At 41.4% G+C, this 23,390-nt stretch overlaps 1 protein-coding gene across 6 annotated transcripts in view; it reads right to left on the bottom strand.

Annotated features, from left to right (window-relative positions):
* The window catches only part of DACH1 (dachshund family transcription factor 1), a 642,674-nt gene that overhangs the window by 71,462 nt on the left and 547,822 nt on the right, over window positions 1–23,390 (bottom strand). For all 6 annotated transcript variants that reach the window (XM_069639021.1, XM_069639020.1, XM_069639017.1 and 3 more), the window contains one exon: window positions 10,982–11,129. In XM_069639021.1, coding sequence (XP_069495122.1) covers window positions 10,982–11,129 — 148 coding nt within the window. The remainder of the gene's footprint in view (window positions 1–10,981; window positions 11,130–23,390) is intronic.

The raw sequence follows: 23,390 nt of genomic DNA, 5'->3' as shown, positions 1-23,390 counted from the left end.
GATGAAACTGTATTGTTTTCTGTGCCAAAAGGTGACTACATGGGAAATTACCATGACAATTCACTGCAGCACAGGCAAGAGGAGTCCAGACCCAATGGTTCTGGGAGACATCCTCAGTCTTATAGAGATATGAAATGCCTAGAAGACAGGGAATGTAGTACCAGTAGCCGCTCAGAACCAGAAGGTGAATGAACTCAGGTGCAGAGGAAGAAAAAGAAAGGGAAACAGAGCAAAGGTTTTGTTAAAGACCCAATAAGACAAATCATCAAGACCATAAAGAGCTTCCTGATCCCATACCATAAGAATGGTAAGTATTGAGTATGGCAGCACCTAGAACTTTATGAGCAGATGATGGCATCATTTCAGATCAGAAATGATGTGCATTGCATTGCATTTGTGAAATGGACATTCTCACCTGAGTGCTCCAGTTTCTTTGCAGCCCTGGAGGACCAGGATCATTATTAATGGTCCACCTATAAGGCAGCCATTTTAAAATATTTTTCCTCACACAAAAATCCAGAGGAGGCCCGTAAGGCTGCATATAATTTGCAAATGTGGGGAGGATCAGGCACCTAGGGAGTTTGAGCAGGAGCTAAAGGTTGTATTTCATCAGACTTCCCGATGAGTGAACACCCATAGTAGGGAGTTCAAAACCACCTATTTCCATGTGCTCCCCAAATCCAAAATTACTCAGCTGGTGCGTGATTTCCATGCACACAGGACCCTGGATTGGGCAATTGAACAAGACACTAGGATATATGAGGTCCAGAAGCCCAATGAGAATAAAAACAGCCCAGAACCCCTAAACCGTCTAACACACTTGCTGCTGCGGAGGTGGCTCATGTGAGAACTACCCCTCCCTTGGACCTGTAAATAGGGGCCCTAAAAGTAACTCTCCTGTCAACAAGCAAACTGTAAGGAAGAAGGGCCCTCCCAGCATGGCCCAATTGAATGGTAGTCAGGCAGGTCCCCAGAACAATGGTCCCTCTGACCCTGCCACCTATGTAAGCCCCAGATTCAAGGGTACCAAGCCAATCCTGACGTATATATACACTTTCCCTGATTCCAGCACAAATGATCCCTGAACCCATGATTAGGGAGATTCTGGATGGAAAATTATGGGGGAAATTTCCAGTGCGCAATGTACTCTGGGAGAAGGGACAGTTACCCTTTTCGGGAGCAGCAGAGCTATGACTCAAGACCTCCCTACAACCCAGAAAAAGGTCTCACAGGTCTCACAGCTGGAGCAATAGGTCCAGCAAATGACGATGACTTGGGGCACATGCTGAGGGCTCAGTCCAACCCTAAACCTAACGCTGCTTTGCAGAATTACCCAACACCGGGGCTGAAGTCTGGGGGGGTGATGTGGGAAACTTCCGACAAACAACATGTTCCAGAGGAAGGGGAGAGGCCAAGCCCTAGAGGAAGCTTGCATTATCACCAGACAGATTCCCTAGAAACCTCTCAGCTTGAAAGAGAATCTTCTATCCCAGAAAAGTTAGAACCCAAAGAGAACTTTGTAGAGGAACTCAGGACCATCCCCTTTGAAAGAGAAGAGAGGATTCAGGTCAACAAACCTTCTCTTTCATAAATGGGGGGATCACTTCCAAAGAAGAATGAATTTCAAAAGACACCTAGTGGGACAGAGTAAGTATAGAGACCGACCCAGAACAAGAAACTCTTCTACCCCAAAAATATCAGCCAGACGGAATAGAAACTGAGGTGTCCTGCCCCAAACAGGTTCTAAGACTTGCCTCTGGGTAAAGGGGGACAGAAAAGAATTGTGGGAGAAAGAGGATTTCCCAAATCCACCATTGTTAGTTGCAACATTATCTTCACAAATTCCTGATCTCCAACACAGAAAATCACCCAAGATCACACATTGTCAGAGTTCATTCTTAAGAAAATGACCACTGACTGGCAAATAACTCACACTTTCTTTGTACCCTGGCAGAGAAACAAGGCTGATTCTATTTGCCGGTCAAGGTGCAGGGTCAGTGTGAATGATCAGCTCTGGTGGCCACTGGATCCTCAGCCACCCTCCTGTCCAAAAAGGCCTCTAACCAACTAAACCAAGGACGGGGCAAAGGACACCAAATTCCCCTCACAACACTTCCAAGACATCGCCAAAACATTTACGGGAATAATATTTCTGTCGAAGGGACTGCGCATCTGGAAATAAAGAGTGGGCATTAAATCATGGGACCAATCACAAACGATTGTTTGGACATCAGTAATGGGATTCCTCCAGAAAAGACTTTTACTAGGCATGGGGGGTATTGCTTCATGTACTATTCCGGCCCCTACGAGGTGGAAGAGGTGATTTATGACATCAGGATGGAGGAGGTAGTGTTCAGAGTGAAGCACCACTACCTCGAATCCCTGGAACCTCCTGCTCAGGTCAACACCATCAAAAGAGATCTCTCCATCCAACTAGAAGATACCATTGAAATTGTCAAGCCCAGGGTCTTTCCAGGTTTCAAGCAGATGGTTGAGGAAAGGCTCAATCTTGCTGATGTCAGTGAGACCGAGGAGCTAAATCAAAGGCTGAAACAAGTATTCCTGGAATTCCAAGATATCTTTTAAGTGGACTCATATGAATGTGGATGCACATCCATTCATCCAACCACCATACCCACAGACCATGAGATGGCTCCTGTATTTGTTAAATGATACTGGTTAACTCTCACATCCATGGAATCAATGACAGAGATTATTAAGACTTTAAAATCCTGTAGGATAACCTGTCTGTTCCACAGTACCTTCAACAACCTGGTAAGGGGATACGCAAACCAAATGGCCAATGGAGACTATGTGCAGACCAGAGGGAGTTAAACAAACGGGTCCACACGTCAAGATGGCCACATTCCTACATCGATGAAGGGCTGGCAGAATTCCAATGGTCACCGCCATTGAACTGACCAATGGCTACTGGACAGTAACCGTGAGTAGGTAAAACCAGTGCAAGCTTGCCTTTACTTTCATTGGTCAGCAATATACGTGGACCCGAAACCCCTTTGGATACATCAACTCCGGCAAGGAGTTCAATATCTTTCTACATAAGGCCATGCCCAACTTGGGTGAAAGGTGAAATCTGGCCTTGTAGATGATGTTCTCATGAAGGGCACAACTGTGCAGAGGGGTAGCCAGGATTGTCTATTAAGTGGGGCCTGAAGCTAATGTAGTTGGGCCCACTGCAGTGACAGTGCGCTGCTTGGTGGGCATTTACATATTTTGGGTGGGCCTTGCCCCCTCAGGCCCTACCCTGTCTACACTTCTGCAACTGTGGAGTAACATATAGCAAAGATCTTTATGTTCTAACCCAATTGCAGAAAGCCGGAGCAAAACTGTCCTTTCAGAAAGCACAGTGGTATAAGACCTGAGTTCTTAGGGCACGAGATCACTCCTGAGGGTCTTACTCCTGAGGGTCTTACTCCAGGCAAAGAAGGTGGAAGCCTTATTGAAATCAAAAAAACCCTAATACTCCGTGAGAATTAAGAAGCCTCCTCAGACTCGCTAATTATAGCCGAAAGTTAATTGAAGACTATGCAGTGGTTGCTTGACCATTGGTCCTTCTATTAAAGGCTTGAGTCAAGTGGGAGTGAGGTCAGCAACACGCCAAGGCAGTTAAACAACTGAAAAGAAGCCTTTCCCAGGCTCCATGTGTGGCTTACCCCATGAAGAACAAGGAGTTCTTCTTGGAGACAGGGTTCTCAGAAACTTGCCTAACAGCAGTGTTGTACCAAAAGCATGTCAAGGTCAACAAAGTCATCTTGTATGCAAGAAAGACTTTGTCCTCTGTGGAGGAAAAATGTGATGATCATCCAGGGGAGCATATCGCTGTCACAATGCCTCGCCATCCCTTGCAATATTTACAAAGTGACAGAATTCTCGCGGGGAACATAAGAACATAAGTAATTCCAGAATTACTTCCTGGATTCTGTCAATGCAAGGCTTTCCTGTGGAGGTCAGATATGGCAAAAACAAGAAGAGTACCCTAGCTCAAGGGTTGGCGGACATGCATGATTGTGTTCAAGAAAACTGTCTCGAGGATGAAGGCCTAATGACAACAAAAACATGGAGGCGTACTTAACTTTCCCAAACAAGGTCTACAAAGACACACGCCGGGGGATACCCACATTTTATGTGGATGGGTGCTCCTACCATGACGATAAAAGCAGGGAAAAAGAACTAGTGGTTGGGATTGGGAATGCCTGGGTGAATGATACCCCGGAACCCTGTGTTGGTTACAAAATAGGATCCCGAAGTAGTCAGGTTGCAGAGTTGATGGCCGTGTATCAAGCCATCCTCACTGCAGATTATGTCTGGAACGGGTTTGTGGAGAACCTGATTTACTAGAAGAATCAAGGCATGCTTTGTGCCAACAATAAGTCATAAAAGCATGCCAAACTGCCCAGTCAATTGATAATCTGGTGACCTTCAATGAGATGACCATCTATTGGAAGAAAATAAGAGGTAATTCCAAAATAGAGGGGCCATATAAGACTGTGAATGGCCTGGCTAAAACTGGAGCTATGTAGTGGTATTTCATGGAAACAGAATCCCTGCTGAGGGAAATTAAATTTGCTGCTGTCACCAGGACACAAACTCATGCTGACAGTGAACTCTCAACTGTCCAGTGGAGTAAAGATTACCCAGATGCAGGTTTGATCACTGCACATAAAGAGGACCTGATAATTGGGAAATGTTATCAACACATTGAAGACCCCATTAGTTTCCCTCTAACTGAATCGGATTATGCCAGTAAAGAGGATCTCCGGTGCCGATGAAGTTTTCCAAGATGTTCCAGATCCAAGATGGTTTGTTCATACGGAGGGCCCTACCTGGCTGTGACCAGTGGTGGTACATACCTTATTCTGAAGCCTGATGTTGAACCACGCCCATGACGTGGCCACTGCCAGTCATAGAGGGTTTCACACAACATTAGAAATATTGCGCTGGGTTGCCTACTGGCCACACATGGGGCAGGACCTTGACATTTACCTAAAGGGGTCTCTTGTGTGTGCTCAATTCCAACCCAGTTCACTCACACACAGAGCTCCCCTGCAGAAAAGGGGAATGACACTGTCTTGGTCACATTTGCAAGTCAATTTCATTGGGCCAGTGACTTGCTCCTCTAGAGGAAACAAGTACATGTTGACTGTGACATGCTTTTTCACTAAGTGGGTAGAGTGTCTTCCAGTCACGATTGTAAGGCAGAGACAGCTGCTGCACTAATGATCAACCACATCTTTTCTTGTTTTGACCTCCTACAAAGGATTGAGGAAATCATTTTACCAGTGAGGTAATGGCGAATATGTGGAAGATTCTAGGGGTAAAAAGAAAACTCCATATTGCCCACCACCTGGCCTCAAGTGGGGCAGTTGAGAGATACAACAAGACAATTGTGGGTATCTTAAAGAAGTCTGTGGCAGACTCTGGACCCAGTTGGGACATCCGATTACCGCTTGTCCTGATGGCTATTAGGTCTACACTATCTTCTGGAACAAAGATGTCTCCTTTTGAGCTTATGACCAGACGCAAAAATGCATCTGCTCTATTGAACTCAGGAGCAGACCCTGATAAATGCATCTACTACTCATGAGTACATTGAAAATTTAAGTAAGCACCTCAAGCACGCTTTTGCTTATGCTCGGCAAAATTTAGAAAAGTCCGCTGAAGGATTGAAGGCCTTTTTTGATCTAAAGACCACCAAGAAAGAGTATGAAGTAGATGACAGGGTTTACATATACAATGTTCAGAGGAACCAGACCAAGGAACAGAAGTTTCTTCCGTCATGGCGTGGGAGCTTGTAGATAAAATATCACCTGTTGCATACAAGATCCACATCCTAGAAGGAAAACAGATGGAGGAGAAATGGGTCCACATCAGTCAGTTGAAAAGCTGTCATCCCAGACAAGCTTTACGACTGATTTGAGGAGTCAAATGACGGTCTAGCAGAGGAAACATAAATAATGAAAAGGAAGAATAAAAACCTTGGATGGAATCTGAGATATATATATATATAAATACCAAGAGTAATTTAATGAATGCTCATTGTAAAGAGACAGAAAATAAATAAGATTTTGTAAAATGGTATAACTGTCTGGTGTTATAATTGTATGCTGTTGTAGTTCTTGCTAATTCTTTGTAAATATTCAGCAGAAATATGTTGTGTATGAAATACTTAAACTCTCTTTCTACCTTTCTCCAGAATGACTAACTTCTTTCACTTCCAGCCTGGGGGCAAGAGTGGAGTCTGAGGAGGACCCAGAGAAGGAAAGGAGAGGGAGGGGTTCAATGACCATACCCTGAAATCTAAGGAAAAACAGAAATCGAGGCCGGAGCACCCACTTCCTAAGGAAAGGAAATGAGCTGGACAGGCTCCAACCCCCCACCCACAGAAAAAAGATATCAGATGAAAACCCCACTCTAATCTGTTCTTTTCCATGACTCATAAGGGAAAAGAGCCAAGGGGGCATGAGGTGTTAAATGACAGCCTCACATGACATGAACTGAAAGGCCAAGTAGGCCTCTGCTGTGAGAGACATTGCATCTAATGGTCAGGCACACTAAAGAAAATGACAAGCTTAAAAGAAACCGTAGTACAGTGAAAGAGCCTGGTGAATGAACATATGTGTCATGCTGAAGATGACACAATGAACAGTAGATTAAGGAAAGTGTGTGTCTTTCTGCAGTTGAAATCCAGAGAAAGCTGCAAAAAATGTAATCAGAGTGCAGATTGGAAGGCACATCACATTACTGGCTGAGAGATAAATGAAGCATTTTCACTGAAACTGCCACACATTGAAATGCGGTGCACTATGACAACTCAGACTCACATTTCAGTATAAAAATGAAAAGCAGATAATTAAAAATATATTTTATGAATGACTGAAATAAACAGCCATGTACTTTCAGCTGTCATTTAAAAACCAATGCTGTGTGAAAACACAGAAGAAATATACTTATCCAAAAGCAAAGTGAGCCATGGTCAGCAAAATACACAGTATTTCAAAGAATAAAGGCTGATGTTAGAAAATGCAATATGTGAGATTATTTCAGCCAAGGACAATACGTGCGTCACTAAGCAGAATTTGCAAATGACTTCCCCTAAAGCAAGCATGTTGACCTCTGGATCTGGAAAGGGAATTCCTTTGAAGCTCTTGCATACCAGCTATTTACAACGGCAATAAAGTGACTAGCAGCCCTGAATGGGGAAAATACAAGAAAATAGAAGGTTTTAAGATCCAAATGGTGGTCAACTTCAGATAACAGGACAACATGCCAGATGTCAGGATGGCCTAATGGCATTACAGGGCAGAGGTGAAAAGTCTGCTGGCTGATGAAGACACCTCTCAACCCATCAACATTTTTTACATTTAAGTACGAAGAGACTAATGGCTTTTGCTCTGACATTAGAAAACATTCAGCCTAGGAGGCTCTAATCACATGCTTACAGAGAAATGAGAGGCTGTGATGTGAAACTAAATATTATAAATGTCAATGATGTGGCCATAGACTTACATTGGATAGGTGATTTTATTCAGCAAGTGATGAACGATTATAGTTACAGACTTGTGCAATATGTAATTTTAGACAGAATTTCAGCAATTTCTTTGAAATAAAAATGATCTATGTGTGACTTATGTAATTGCAATATCAAGCTAAAAAGTGTTTCTGGATGCCCTGAAAATGCCCTGAATTTAAGAATTAGTGAGATGATGGATTGTAAAATTAAGTGACTGGAGAGTAAATTGCATGTTTATAACTATTGTACTTTTTGTATAAACAATGGAAAATTGCCACACGCCTGTGCAACATGGTGCAAACACGGCTGTTGTTTTATTAAATCTCCCATGATTAGCTGAAGTGGATTATATGTGTGTATATATATTATGCTGTTATGTCGATATGTTTACATGGAAATGCACTTGCACTTTATGTTGCAGCTATGTACTGCCAATTTCCTTTGACAGTGCGCCATTCATATCATCTCAATTATGCTTACCTCACATTTTTGTGACATTTTAAACATGCTTCCTGAATTATTTCAATGTGCAATGTATTATACTGTTATTACCTACCTTTTTCTCTATGGGTATATGTGGGACTTTACTCTAGTCCAATATGCCGCCCTGGATTCGCAGGAATAGGTGCTTACTTATGGAGATAGGCAAAATGGGAGAAGGACTACACTGTAATATGTATGGTGATTGTTTTTCCGGTCCCCTAACGTGATCAAGTGCTCAGGGAAGTGCAAAACGCGTCGTTCAGGACACTGCCTTGGTGTCCTGCTTTGTTTGTTGTGTGTGCTTTGCCATTTTTTACCATCATTAAACTCGTTTTCTTTATTTAGATTCGAGTTGGTTTATTTTTTACTTTTTGTTGGGATTGCAGTACCTCTTGTTTGGAGTGCGGTTTTTTCTCCTCTGCTGTTCTTCTATATATATATAAATACGTGATCAAGCGCTCGGAGGAGCGCGAAACGCGTCGTTCAGGACACTGCCCTGGCGTCCTGTTTTGTTTTGCCGTGTCTTTTTTTTGCCTAATACTTCTTTTACCATGAATTAAACTCGTTCTGTATATTGGATTTGAGTTTGTAATTTTTTTATTGGGGCCTGCTGACCTCATGCTTGGAGTGCGGTTTTCCTTTCCTCCATGTCTTCACGATATATATATATATATATATATATATATATATATATATATATATATATATATATATATATATATATATATATATCATGGCATGTTTTAGTAAGTTATGAAGTTTTGACCGGTAGGTACACAAATTGTCTATTCTGCTATGGTTAGCTAAATACAAGGGAAGTAACCAGGTCACATGTGCTGGCACTTATCATGGGGTTAGTCATGTCTCAGAGACAGGAATAAACTAAAAATGCTATCTTGACATCTTTCTGAGACCGTTTAAGCAGGTTCTTTAAACAGTACTATCTGAGACACCATTGGAAGACAGTAGTGTTATAAGTTTATGGTAAAAGCAAAAATGCATTCAAGAGTAACATTGGAAGAAATGCAGTAGAATATTCAGTGCTGAGAAGGAATAACTGCAGCTTAGGCAAGGCAATATGTCTGATTGAATAAGCATATTAACTTTATTGTTTGGACGGTATGCACTGATGGTATGCACTTTAGAGATTGATGAATAAATATGTTAAATACGTACACAATGTTTTTTTCTCTCGTATGATGAATTCCAATGAGTTGATTCATATTGTATAATTGATGATTACGTAAATGTGAAAATGAATATTTGTATTCACTCATTCATATTGTTTTGTAACTGCAAACAGTACACCGGTCTAAGTGTCTAATTGTGATTATCGCAAGTTCTCAAAGTGTGGGAAAGGCAGGCAGAGGACGTTGCCATGCACAATACTTTCTTTTTTTTCTTGATTTTGGTAATAAGGGTATTTTGTTCCTACCCCCAACAGCCATACAGCTGGAAGGGTGGATACAAGGAGATAGCTATTCTTGGGAAGGATGGACACTGCCAAAAACAGCCTGTTCTTCATGGGGTATTCCAAAAAGACAGAGAGCCTATTGGATTTATTTGTATTGTTTCCATGAATGATACTATCATAGAATGTTTTGAAAGTGAGTTTGGTCAAAGGCATGCATACACTTAGTTGAATTGTGAACATCTGAGTTAAATTACTTGCTATTGTTTATCATAAGGATATTGCAAATCATTGATGATGTCCCTGACTAAAAAGAGGAAGAAGTCATGGCCACCACTGAGGTACATTTCCATCAGCAGCATACAATACAATTACAACGTCAGGGGAGTGATGAAAAAATATGATTTGTGACAACATATAGAAATCAATCAAAACAGATACAAAACAGCCTTAATAAATGCCTGAACATTTTATGAAGCCATAAAGTTCCATGACACAGGTCCCTGTTAGTACCTAGTTATTTTCAATCAATGTAAATTTGGTAATAACATTACCGAATACCAAAACCCATAACTGGTTTAATGACTCTGACAGAACATAGAATCAATGGTTATAGTACATTGTTGATGTATGTTTTGGCACGTGTATTTGACAAATTAAATGGTACGACGTCATTTCATCGTGGGATGTTTTTTTCGCGGGGTTTTTTACCATGGATTTTTTTCGAAAAAACTCATCGATTTTTGGGGGGGGGGGTTAAAAAAATTATGTAAATTGGGTGTGGGTGTAGGGGAATATAAAAAAAGATTAAAGGGGATGGAGTTTGAGGGTAACCCCCCCCCCAACAAAACAAAACAAATTCGATGAGTTTTTGGGAAAATAAATCTGCGGTAAAAAACCCCGCAAAAAACATCCGGTGATGAAAAGACATGAAATGTATGCAGTGTGATTTAGAATAGACTTGGTGTATCCATTAGGTAAACATTTTGTGGAAATACATAGTGAACAAATAATGTAATTCAGGTAATTTTGAATGGATCATACCCCTATTCATCCAAGCCATATACTATCTCAAATTTCCTTCATGTTGTTCACATTATGGTACACAACTTGTTCTAAGGGAACAGATTGGAAGTACCAGATTCATTGCAGCATCCTTCAGAACAGAAGGTCATGCAGCGAGATGTACAACACACACACAGGCAAATACACACACAAACACACACACACACATACAAATGAGTGTTCCATGCCATTGTTATCATCTTATGGGCACACTGCAGTTGGCAGCAAAATAAATGTCTCTTGCAAATCAACAGACACGTTCTACTGCTTTACAAACTTTTAAGAATATGAGCATTTTTGCAGAATTATGTTTGCATTTCAAATCAAAACCACTGTCCACTATTCAAAGCAATTTGAGGGGTATCTTTTATTTAAGGAGCAAGTGTTATGCCTTGCTTGAAATGTGTAGCAGCGTGCTGCAATAGATTCACTCTGAACGTGTGAAGCCATGGGTGTGTCCACAGCCATGACACAGGCACCTGGGCACATACCTCTGTTTTTCTGTTCCACCGCCAGCTGCTTCTCAATGCTTTCCCTCAGTTCTCGCTCTCTAAACAGCTCCATCTTCAGCTCTGTTTTCTCCATCTGGACCTGCTTTTCTTGAGCTCGAGCATTGTCTATGGCGACCTTAAGAAGGCCCTGAAAATAAATATTAGGCAACACTTCAGAAAATAATGTTCTCAACATGCGGATCTATGAGTCATTATTTATTTATTTTAAAACCTGCAGCCGTAAAATAACTGCAGCAAGCTGAACTGCCATCAACAGAATATTAAACAGTTTTGAACTGGAGCCAAAAGTGACCTTGAAATAAGCACTCTGACATGCAAGAATATGTTAAGATATACCTATTGTTGTACATAAACTCAAGAGACCTGGATGCAAATAAAACATTTTTAAAAACCTCATACAATTGCCTTCCAGTGTATTGGATGTGGTGTTGGGTTAATCACACATTGCATGTCTATGTGTCCAAATATGCTCTGAAAAAAATATATATAATTCTGCATATTTATATATTTATCTATATATTTAACTAGATGTTTAAATAAACACTGCATGCTTTGTTTAATCATTTGAGAGCACTTTGCAGTAAGGATAAAAGTAAACATGAAGAGTCAGAGTGAAGTCATGAACTGTCAGAGGGTGGATTGAATAGATATGTCTAAAGGTGTTCCCTAAAGAGACTCCATCAAGGAACACGGGGAACTGAAACACTACTTCTTCCACATTACATTCGAAACATGGTTGCCACCTTTAACCTTTCCTAGTAGTGTACACCTGTAGCCTTTCTTACCCTAGTTTCTTTCTCATAATCATAGATGATGACGATTTCTGGAGACAGCGGTCTGCATGTCAATCATGTTTGCAAATTGTTTGCTAAGCATTCTATTTCTTTCATATCGCTATATTACATGCCCCCACCCCTTAAAAGCACATTTGTTCACACTTGGTAAAACCATTACTTTCAATCTTAAAGTTTTCTCTTGGTCGGTGAGGATGTGACAGCTTAGACAGTCCATGCCCTCTTCTGAATCATGCTCACTGATGCCACCATCTCACTATAAAGATTCAATTCTTTGTTAGGAATGTTATACCTAAGTAACCTTCGCCAAGCCTGTGATGCCCAAAATGTCTGGGTGACCCAAAGTATGTAATTTACGTGCTCCCTGGCGGCAAACACTAAACATTGCTCTGGTGCCAAGAACCATCTTTCTGAGTTCTGCAATGATCATGGGCATGCCCCTTCTTCATCAGGCACAAGCAATTAGTAACAAATGAAAGATATCATTACATCAAGTGCCCTTTTAGATCACCCCAATTAAAACTTTAGTTCAGCTGTATTTTAATTCTGAGATACGAAATTCTAATTTTCTGCTCTGATTACTCTTGTTGACTTGTCTTTGAAAGATGTAGTCGCGGTGCGATGTCTAGAGATTATTTAGCAAGATGCCAGCGTTGGCAGCACTTAATGTGTTGATTAGTTGTAATACCAGTGGCTGTTTAAAAATACATTACTATTGAACTCGTGTTGTGTTTGCATGAGGGAACACAATATTTAGTGTTCTTTGCGTATGAAACAAATCAAATAGTGTGAATAATGATCAGCGTCACAGTGATTTCTGTGTATGTATTCTGATTGCCTCGGCACATGATCATACTTTTAAGACAAGTGTTATTGCATGATGATTGTCTACTTGTGTGCTCTGTGGTCAGTTTTCATTGCGTTTGTTATATTTATGGGGGTTATTTATTTATTTATTTTTACATTTGTATTGCGCGCCTAACCCTCAGGCAATTGGTTACATGGCTTAAGAATAGGGTTACAAATTGTACAGGCTCTGTATGTTGGTTACAGGTTATGCAGATTTAATGCGTATGGTTGCAGAGCATATAGGCTTATGAAGTAAGGTACAGACCGTGCAGGCTTAGGAGTATGGTTACAGGTCGTGCAAACTTGAGAATGTTGTTACAAAGCATACTTGGATGTACAATTTGATTCGTACATTGGCACGTTGTACAGTACAGAGTGAGATGCAGTTACATTTGGATTGATACACTATGAGGGCATCCATCACTATTTATTGTTTTATTTAATAATCATACGCATTGCAGTAGGAACTAGTGTTTTAGGAAAGGTGATTGCACATCCTATACATAACACTATATAAATAATGAAGGAAGTACATGTTGCATAAAGGGGCCGGTTCTCCTAATAGTGTGTTCAATGTGAGATGGCCATTTGATATTTCTCAGGTATAACAGAGCACACCTATGCAACGTCTAGAGAAAAGGTATGTTATCGCCGTCTGTAACCAAACAGAAAGAAACACTTCTTTGGAACTCTTTTCAAACATGACCAGCAAAAGATCCATATCTGGAAGGATGGCCCCAGCCGTTCATCCATCTGAGGTTGATGAAATGAGGACCTTCAGTATAGGTAACGATGAGCAGTGATTTGAAAGGGAAATACTTTGAGATATCAAGTTCTATTTAAAAACCCTGCTCGTTATTTGCAGGGAGTCTCACTTCCTGCAGTGTTGAGATAAAGGTTGGTGAGGGATTTCCAACGGAGGTGAAGCCTACATTTGAGGTACCAAGTGGGGGTTGTCATTCCCCTCTATTTCTCAATTGGCACATTCTACTGCTGGTATCCATCAAGAGTCATAGTTTCCATTAGAACACGTTGTAAGAAGGCACAGATCTGTGTATCACATGTTGCTTGAGCTCCAAGGATTACATACTCTTCTCTGTTTTGCCAGTACAACAGGATCATGATATGTGGGAGTACATCTTGGTTGGACACTTTATGCCTAAGAATCAGATGAACACAGAAATACATTCCTTGTGGCTACCCATGCACCCATATGCGTGGTACCATTGGGGCCATAGGCAGGTGACATGGGACCCAAGTCCCTCCTACTGACATTACTTGGAGGAGGTGAGGCCTGCATTCAATGTTGGTGATTTAGTGCTTTCCAAAGCCATGTTCCTCTGTTCACATAATGGCTAGAGGCGAACCCTAATATGACCAAAGTGTCAAATTGCTAAATATTTGATAACGATTTGCTCAGTAGCACACAACATAGTCAGGTGAGGAAGGTGGGACAAGAACCACATCTTAATTGGTCCGCAGCCAACAAAGTAACACTTCAACAAGATCTGTTTCTTTATATGTAAGGTATACCCATTTTTGTGCAGTATGTTAAATATCCAAAAAAACATTTTTGATTGATTGTGTAAGGGAGTAAACTTGTGCAGTGAACCCTGAAAACGAGATCATGCGAAGGGAAGAGGGCTGAAATTACACAATAGATATCATGTATCACTAGAACTCAAAAAACACAAATGCAATATAAAGTCAACTGTAAATGCTACATCAAACTGACTCAGAATCACTTGTTGGATGTACTGTCCAGGAAGGTGTGTCCTCACTTTCAATCAATTCCAGATAAAAAAGCATATAAATTCTCCACTGAAAATTAATGGATCACTTTGTTTATGCTTTGTGATCAAGTGTCTCTCAGGTACATAGGGAAGGAGGGTTCTTAAACAGCAGAAGAACAAATTGCCTTTTCCCCAAATTGGCCAGCATTTGAACCAAAGAAGCATTTGTTTGTCGCACATGAGACTCTATAGTCAAATCAGGCCAAACTATACGTGCAATGCAGAGCTTAGTTCCCAATGTTTGGTACCTGTTATATTAACAACTGTAGAATTCCTAGGTAAGCAGTGCTGCATAAATCTACCCATGCATTATTACTAAACCAGCATAAACAATTGGTCTGTTTCAAGTTGAGCAATCAGTCATTTAATCCATGAATCAATGCTATAGGTCCCAAATACTTGTCAGTCAAAGTTCATGTTCTCAGCCATGATTGCATAATTTTTAGTTTGGGTTATTAGGTGTCCCTTGCTATAAGCCAAAACTATTGCATTGGAGTACAAATATGGAGAACAGACATATGAGGAGGGACACACAGCCTGTAGGTGTAATTTAGCTATTTACCCACCCATTAACTGTACATGGGCATGCTAATCCCTATGGCCATTCCCGCCCAGTACCTGCCTGCCCGCACACAAAACACCTCTTCGTGGGAGCTCTTTGAGCTCATTTTAATCAAACCTTAGCATCCGACTTTGCACTCAACGTGCCTGCTAGTGTATTTTTTCAAATCAGTCTGCTGAGAGTTAATGACTTAATTTGAGCTGCACTAGTGTCAGTCTTCAGTCCCTCGATCTGTAAGCACTCTGTGTGTCATTCACTGAAATCCTGTTAAAAAGGCAAAGCCAACAATTTTGGCCTGTGTATAAGTATTGGGCATTTGCCAGGCAATGCTATTAGATTCCGAGTTACTCGAAACATTTTGCACCTGCTAGCATCAATGGCTAGTTAATACCATTACGCTTGCCTGGCAAGTGTATTTCCAATGCCTACACAAAAGCCCAAACTGTTGGCATTGCCAGTGCTTATATACATTGCCTTTGTGATGAATCTGGACAATGTGTGCCTTCTTCCCAGAGGGGAGGCACCCCCTTTGACGCTAGGAAGGTGAGCCCGCTCAGCAAGACCCTCAGTAGAGGTCTGGGCAAGTGTGACCTCACTGGGAGTGACTGCCCTTCTGGCGACAAGGACTCCCATTGATGTGCGGAACTCCCAGTCCACATGGGAAGTGAAAATGCTACTGTTACTTCTGGTTTGAATGTACCAAGCAGTGACATTTCCTCAAACTTTTTTGGCTTCAGGTGATGTTGCATCTCCTGTTAACTCCACAATCAAAGAGGAATGACAACTCCCCCTCTCTTTCTGATGACGTACATAAAACCACAAAGAACTTTAAATCAGAGGGGAAGAATCCTATGCACCAGCGAGCCTCTGACAGAGAGACATCCTGCTGGGGTGGATACACACTAGAATGCAGAGCCAGTGGTAGCATGGAAAGCAATCAAAACACTCACAAGATGCTGGAAGGCTGGCATCCCTACAAACCTGTCTCACCTAGTGGTGCAATCAAACTGAAGCTATGGTGGGCATGGGGCCCATTAACTGATGCCGAGATCAGACTTCAGTTGAGAGCCTGAAAACCCGAACTCCACACGAGAAGCATATTAGCTGCCACATCAAGCAAAGGAAAGGAAGAGAAAGCTCCCAAGGAGGTAATGTTGTTTAGAAGAGCGAAAAGAGAAATATGTGGGTGGGAAATTCACAAACGTTAGGGGAGCCTGATAAAACGTAGTGGGAAGATGCCCTACCTAAGTCAAATTGAATCAAGACTAGTAGAGGGTCTAAGGGCTTTGGAGTGCCCAAAGGAAATGAGAGACGTTAACATTGGATGCTGGGAAAGCTATAAGGGTTACAGGAGCCTAATACAACTGAGCGGGCAAAGGCTCTACCTAAAATCAGGCCTATCAGAGGGTCAGAGGGCATTGGAGAGCCCAGAGAAACCAAGAGACCTCAAGAGTCAAGGCTGGGAAAGCCACAAGAGTTATGCTAACAGAAAAAACCCAAACAGGCAGACGTCCTACCGAGAGCCAGATAAAGTGAGCCTGTCAGAGGGCCAGAGGACTTTGGGAAGTCCAAGAGCCAGGAAATATACAGACAAAATGGAGAAAGAAGGAACTTAAGAGGGTTCCCATGTTTAAGTATAAAAGAAGAACACTCTCCAGAACCAAATCGAAATTGGAGGAATTGAGTTACGAAAAACTTTTCTTCGTGGAGAGATAGGAAAGTAATAAATATCTAAGCAAACTCGAATGTGCATTTTTATTTTTAACTCTGGCATGCAAAGATGGAAAGAGAGCACACATACTCATCCAAACCAGGAATTCAGCTCTGTCCACCTTTAATTCTTTGCAATTGAATTGTGGGTTTATTTAACAATGGCACGTTCTTCATGTGATATGAATATGAGAACACATGGTCCTACATGTCTGAATGATTACCGTATGTCCATAGCACCTATACTGAGGCACCCTTTTGTCCTGTTGGATTTGCTTTTGAAAATAAAAAACAATGGAAATGCCTTTCGATAACTGCGTTTCTACTTTGATTCCTATTGTCTATTATCAGAATTAAAGGTAGCATACACGAAAAGGTGTGATGCATGGCTGTAATGTAGACACAACATGAGTACGGTGATGTGGTAAAAAGAAGGTTGTAATTCGTTTAATGCTGATTTTTTTTCACAGCATTGGAATTACTGTCAATTTGACCCCACTGGTGAGTTCTAACCTGGAAGTGAAGGATGTATCTCCAGTTGATGCTGAAGGTAAATCCTCCACATTTACGCAAACAATTGGCAGAATTACGGCTGGTGGTCATTCTAAAAAATTCCAGTGGAGTACAATGGACTGCTCCAAAAATGGGGATTTACAGTTCATAGCACAGCTCCTATTCCCATGGGTGTGTGTGTGTCCCATGGGTGTGTGCTATGTCTATATATATATATATATATATATATATATATATATATATATATATATATATATATATATATATATATATGGCGGTAATGGTAAACAGGTTTGTCAGTAATTCAGTGGATTTACCATCAATTAACTGCCAAACTTATAATCAGGTCATAGTCTACTAAGTCACAGCAACATAAGGGGATTACTGCGACAACCATAGCTGTAAATGGAGAAAAGAAACCGAAGAGAAAACACGATGGACCTTATTACGAGTTCAGCGTTTAACTTGCCGGTGCTACCGGCGGGTTGCCACCAAACGCGTAACACCATTCTGCAGCCTCATATCCCAGTGCCACTGGGACATTACAAGTCCCGGTGTCCCTGGATATCAGGCGGCGGAAAGTGTAAGTCCCCATGGGGACACCAAAGTATTGGCACTGTTGCTAGCAGTGCCGGTGCTTCCGGCCCCAGTCCTTTAGAACTCCACGGGAATGGGGACACTGAAGTATTGGCACTGTTGCTAGCAGTGCCGGTGCTTCCGTCACAACCATGCCTGCAGGGGCCGGTTCCCCCAGCACCTCAGACCTGCTGGGAGAACCAGCCCCTGTAGGCATACTTGTAGTTTGGTGTTCTGGAAATGGTGCCGGTACGCTGCTACTTGCAGTCTTATTTCCGGACTGCCAGGCTTATAATGAGGCCCAATATATTTGAGTGGCTATGAAATATATGAACGTGTCACCCGTTACTTTGAACACTGTATGCTCTCAATGTATCATAATTACCAAAACACCTGCGCCAAATAGTTTATATTTGTGACATGATATATTGATTTTATTTTTCAATGCCATTTGAAAAATAGTTGACTAATTACTGTATAAAAAAATAACAGCTACATCATGCTAAAAGTGTCATGAATTCAAAGCACTGTGATTATGCCTGACACTTACACTGCTGCTTGGATCTCAAACTATTCATAGAACAAAATTGAATATACAAATATTTAAAACTATGATTTTGATCTGCTTTGTGTTTAGCTATTCTCAGTGACACATAGAATGGTAGTAATCTGGCTGTCTTCTAATGTTCTCTTAATAAATATTGCATTTGATATACACATACTGTATAAGCACAGTACACCTACCAGACGTCTGTCTAAGAGAGATTTCAAGTCTCATGTTCATCTACACACTTTGGCACTTTAACCTTTGGTGAGTCAGAAACATGTACTCAAGACATGTATGCTCAGGAAAGACAAAAAAGGGAGAGGAGCAGGGCTGAAGGCAAGGGTAGACGCAGGTGGACGGAGTTCCCCCACTTTTTTCAGGAGTCCCCCCACTTTTTTCAGAGTGCACCTTGATATGCTAATTTCTGGTGATGCCACGTTCAATTGGTATGTTAATGGGTCCCCCCACTTTTATTTTAGGACTTGTCCCCTGGCGGAGGAGAGGAAGGAAAGTTAAAACATTTCAAAATATTGGGAAAGCATTTGGAAACGAGAGTATGAAACTATCACTGTGGGGGCTGGGCGTGCCATCACGCTCAAGCAAGGAGTAAGACACAGGACTGAGATGTCGAGGTATCTGCCTGTCTTAAATTCACCGGCTAGCAACACGTTGATGTAATTGTACAATTATTTTCAGTGGGACGTCTGACGAAAATGCTTACTTAACATGTTCTAAGACAAACTCTTTTCGAGTTGTACTCTTGCCTTTCCAAAACCGTACTGTCTCAATGTCCTTGTACGCAGTTAATGAAGATACACATATTTAGTGGCTACCAAACTGCCATGTGAACCCCTTTCAGCTTGCTGGCATTGCATCACGTGACCAGTCCCGGGGAAATCTATCCGCTTTCATTGTAAATATCTTCCTAGCAGGCCAACTTTGCTGAACAGTGACCTGTGGGGAATGAGCATCTGCGCTGACCACCCCTGGCTTTCAGTGTTTCAGGTAAGGAGGGTGACTAGGGTGAAGAACGTGGGCATGTGTGTGTGTGTGGAATGTGGGGTGAGAGAGGGGGAAATGAAACAGGAAGGGGAGTGGATTAGGAGACTTGGGGTTGCAGCGATGTCCCCTGAAGAACCCAGGGCAAGGGGTTGGTGGAGGATTGTGGAGTAGAGAATGAGTTTTATAGGGGTGTCTCTTGCATCGGAGGAGGGTCTAGAGGGGGCACATACAGAAATTATGTTTTTCTGCAGTGCTGAAGCTGGGCTCGGGAAATCAGGCTTCCACGGAAATGGCCTGTGTGAAAACATCATAGATTGCATTTTTCCACGCTACTGTTCTGAGGATCTTCTGTGGTTTGTGTCTCAATAAGTGATCAGGATTATTTAGATGTCCCACACTTAGGCCTTAACTTTTTTAAGCGACACAATAAGCATTTGCATTTTACAATGCTGCCAATTTTTGAAGTCGGGGTTGGATAAAAGGCAGGGACCTATTGTTGCAAAGATTTATTCTCAGCATCAACTCTTTCTGAGAAGGCCTATGGAGGCGTGTTGATTTTTACACAGGGATGTCATTTAGGGGTCGCCAGAGGTCGCAACTGCGACCTCTGAGGTCTCCTTTGCGACCTCTGTGGTCTCCCTTGCGACCGCTAAAAAAAAGATATATATATATTTTAGACTTGACAATGTAAGATGCATTTTAACTACTTTGCTCTATATAGCAAAAGGTGCACTTTAGGCACTAAGCACTTTAGAACACTATGCACTTTAATTGCTCTGCCTACGTGGCATAAGCTATAAATATGCATTCTAGAACATGGCTGATAGATAACTTTACGGCAATGGGCCGTGCATTATTGAGGTCCGTTCTTAAATCTATCTGTACAGAATTCTTACAGTATTCTTACTTAGGCTGTTTCTGGGTTCACATTGCCAGTTTACGTTAACACTCTTGCATTCGGTATCTAGAGTAAGGACTAATTCAGCTTGGAGAATGCAACCTTTTGTCCTAAAACAAGCCATTATATTTTGTGGTTTGCAGAATCCTTTTCTGGGTTTAGTCGGGTACAATTCATAATTAATTATTGCACAATTGAGGACTAGTAATATACTGAGAATCCAAAAATAACTGTTTTCTCCTCCAATCGGTATGAACTCTATAGAATTTTATAGTGTTAAAGGTTAATATTAACATCGCAATAATGGAACCTAGGCTATCTCCAAAATGACTGCCGTGTTTTACCTAATGCCAACCAATGTATTCTACATGGGAACACAAGCAAGCGAAAAAGGACAATTTTTATCATGAACCATAGAGACTGGTGAAATGTCTGTGTGTGTATATACACAAATTCTCAAGCATCCGTTTGTACGTGAACAAGCTGTGAGACAGCAGTGAAACGCGTTGTACTGTGCTTTTTTAATTGTTGGCTGATGCCTAATAAAACTGGAAATTATATGGACTTGATGTTGCATTGATCCTGGGCATTTTTCCATTGAAGGGAAGTGTTTGTAACCGGCGTTCTCCACACTGCTTTGAGTGCTATACCCTTCGGGAGAAATGGAATTACTTTCTCCTTTTTCAAATATATTTGATGTTCGAGAACCTTCCTGCAGCTGAAGTATGCTGGTGTGGACCGCACAAAGACATTGGAAAAGATCAATAAAACAGAAAAGCAACTCAAAAAGATACCTGAAACCGAAGAGGGTAAGAAGCTAAGGGGTAACATGGAGAAGAACTTGGCTGAATATGAGGAAGAAATAAAGCAAAGGAAACAGAGAAAGTTCTTAAGAGACAAAGAGGACTATGAACGAGGAAGAGTCTATATGTTTGCCAAAAGATTTGACCAGATGAGGCAAGCATCCCTATGCAGGCCAGCCAGATCAACTGAAGAAAATGAAGAACAATTGAGTGACAATGCATCAACCTCAGAATCAGATCTCACAAGCTGTGAAACTGATGAACCCAACGTTTGCATGAATTTTTTAGACGAAATGCGTTTATTACACCTAGACGGCAGAAAAAGCAAGCTGAAAAGAGGTGGAAATCAAAGGCGGGGGAAAGGCAGAGGAGGCCGAAAACCACGAGGAGGGGGAAGAGGAGTAGGCGATGCAACGAACAGTACCCCGGCCAAATGGCTGCGCTCTGGAAAGTAGCAGAACAAAATGCTGAGGACAACACAAAGCTGAGAATAATTAATCTATCAGACCATGTCCTCACCCTCAACCAGACAAAAGTACTCAATTTGGGTTTAATTTTCTGCCCTAAAACAAACAACGATTATGTGCAGACAAGCATTGATCTTGACCAATATATACGCAAAATAGGCCTTAAGAAATTCTTTGCAACGAATGAGTATAAAAGGCGCCCAAGAGACAAAGAGACGGGCCATACTGAGGTTCAAATTAAGGAGTTAACCACACTAACAGATTTGGTTGACCTGGAAAAAGGCATAGCTGCAGGAGTTCAAGGTGAACCCATAGACCTTAAAGAGCTGGACATCAGAACAGACTAGATAAGCAAAAGCCTATTGAAACCAAAGTCAAAGTTCAATCCAGTGGCAAACCTTTGGAACAACATAGAGGCATTTCAAAGTCTAGTGATCGAAGATTTGAAAAAACTTAGAAGAAAGGATCAGAAAAAAATTTGGAACGACAATTTATCTTTTGCAGACAGATAGGCATTACAAGAGTTGCATGAACTTAAAAATTGTATCATTAAACCGTCGAATAAGGGGCAGAATATAGTCCTACAGAACAGAAAGGACTATATAAGAGAATCTTACAAACAGCTCATTGACAACAAATGTTATATGAAAATTGCTCAAAATCCAATCAAAGAACTTGAAAGCAAAATTAATACGTTACTAACAGGATGGGAAGCAAAAGGCCTTCTGTCTGAAGAGAGTCGCAAATTCCTTACAATCACTAACTCTATTACACCCACTATTTACTTTCTTCCCAAGGTACATAAAAACATGAAGAAACCCCCAGGAAGACCCATTGTTTGCTTGTTCCGCATTGGAAAATATGTCTAAATACATAGATGAAGTTTTGTTTCCATTTGTCTCGGTACTACCATCTTACCTGAGAGACACAACTGACTTCCTATCAAGAATTGAAGACACTCCCTGGGAGAAAGAATGTCTACTAGCCTGTATGGATGTGGTTTCGCTGTACATGTCTATTGGTCACGAATATGGGAAACGAGCGTGTCAACACTTTTTACAGACTCGATCCCTCAATTACCTGGAACACACCCAAATGGTATTGTCAATGATAGACTTATGCCTGACTAACAACACTTTCCTCTTTAACAATGAGTATTTTAAACAATTGCAAGGAACTGCTATGGGTACCACCTTTGCGCCGTTCTTTGCAAATCTCACTATGGGCGCATCGGAAGAAAGGGAGGTCTGGACGGACATGAATCATGAATACACAGATAACATTATTCTCTGGCTGAGATACATTGACGATCTCTTCATAGTATGGAAGGGAACCGAACAAGGATGGATGGAGTTTGTCAACTGTCTCAATCACAAGGACAATAATCTCCGGTTTACAGAAACACACAGTCGCACATTGATCACTTTTCTCAACGTGAACGTGAGAATAGTAGACAATAAGTTAACTAGCGAACTACATAGAAAAATCACAGGGACAAATACTCCACTCCATGCACACAGTGGACACCCTAAAAACTTGATATGGAGCGTCCCTTACGGAGAGTTTATCTGGTTACGAAGAAACAACAGTACCCTGGAATCCTATGATATGGAGAGCAGAATCACCCTCAAGGGTTCGCTAGACAAAAATATCCGAGAGTGGTCGAAAGAGCATATCTCAAAGCTAGAGCTAAGGAACATTCTAGTTTCCTAGCAGGAACCGAACACGTTGGAAAAAAGAACATGGAGAAAGACAGTACTCGTCTAATTTTAACTTTTGATATTCAGGCACCAAAGATCAGGCGCATTTTAACAAACCATTGGAGAATCCTTATGATGGACCAGGATCTCAGTAGAAACCTTCGAAACAGCCCA

Source organism: Ambystoma mexicanum, chromosome 7q, assembly GCF_040938575.1.
Source record: "Ambystoma mexicanum isolate Mex_15411 chromosome 7q, UKY_AmexF1_1, whole genome shotgun sequence".
NCBI lineage: Eukaryota > Metazoa > Chordata > Amphibia > Caudata > Ambystomatidae > Ambystoma > Ambystoma mexicanum.
Note: the sequence above shows the minus strand (reverse complement) of the source record. Positions and strands in the feature narration are given on the sequence as shown.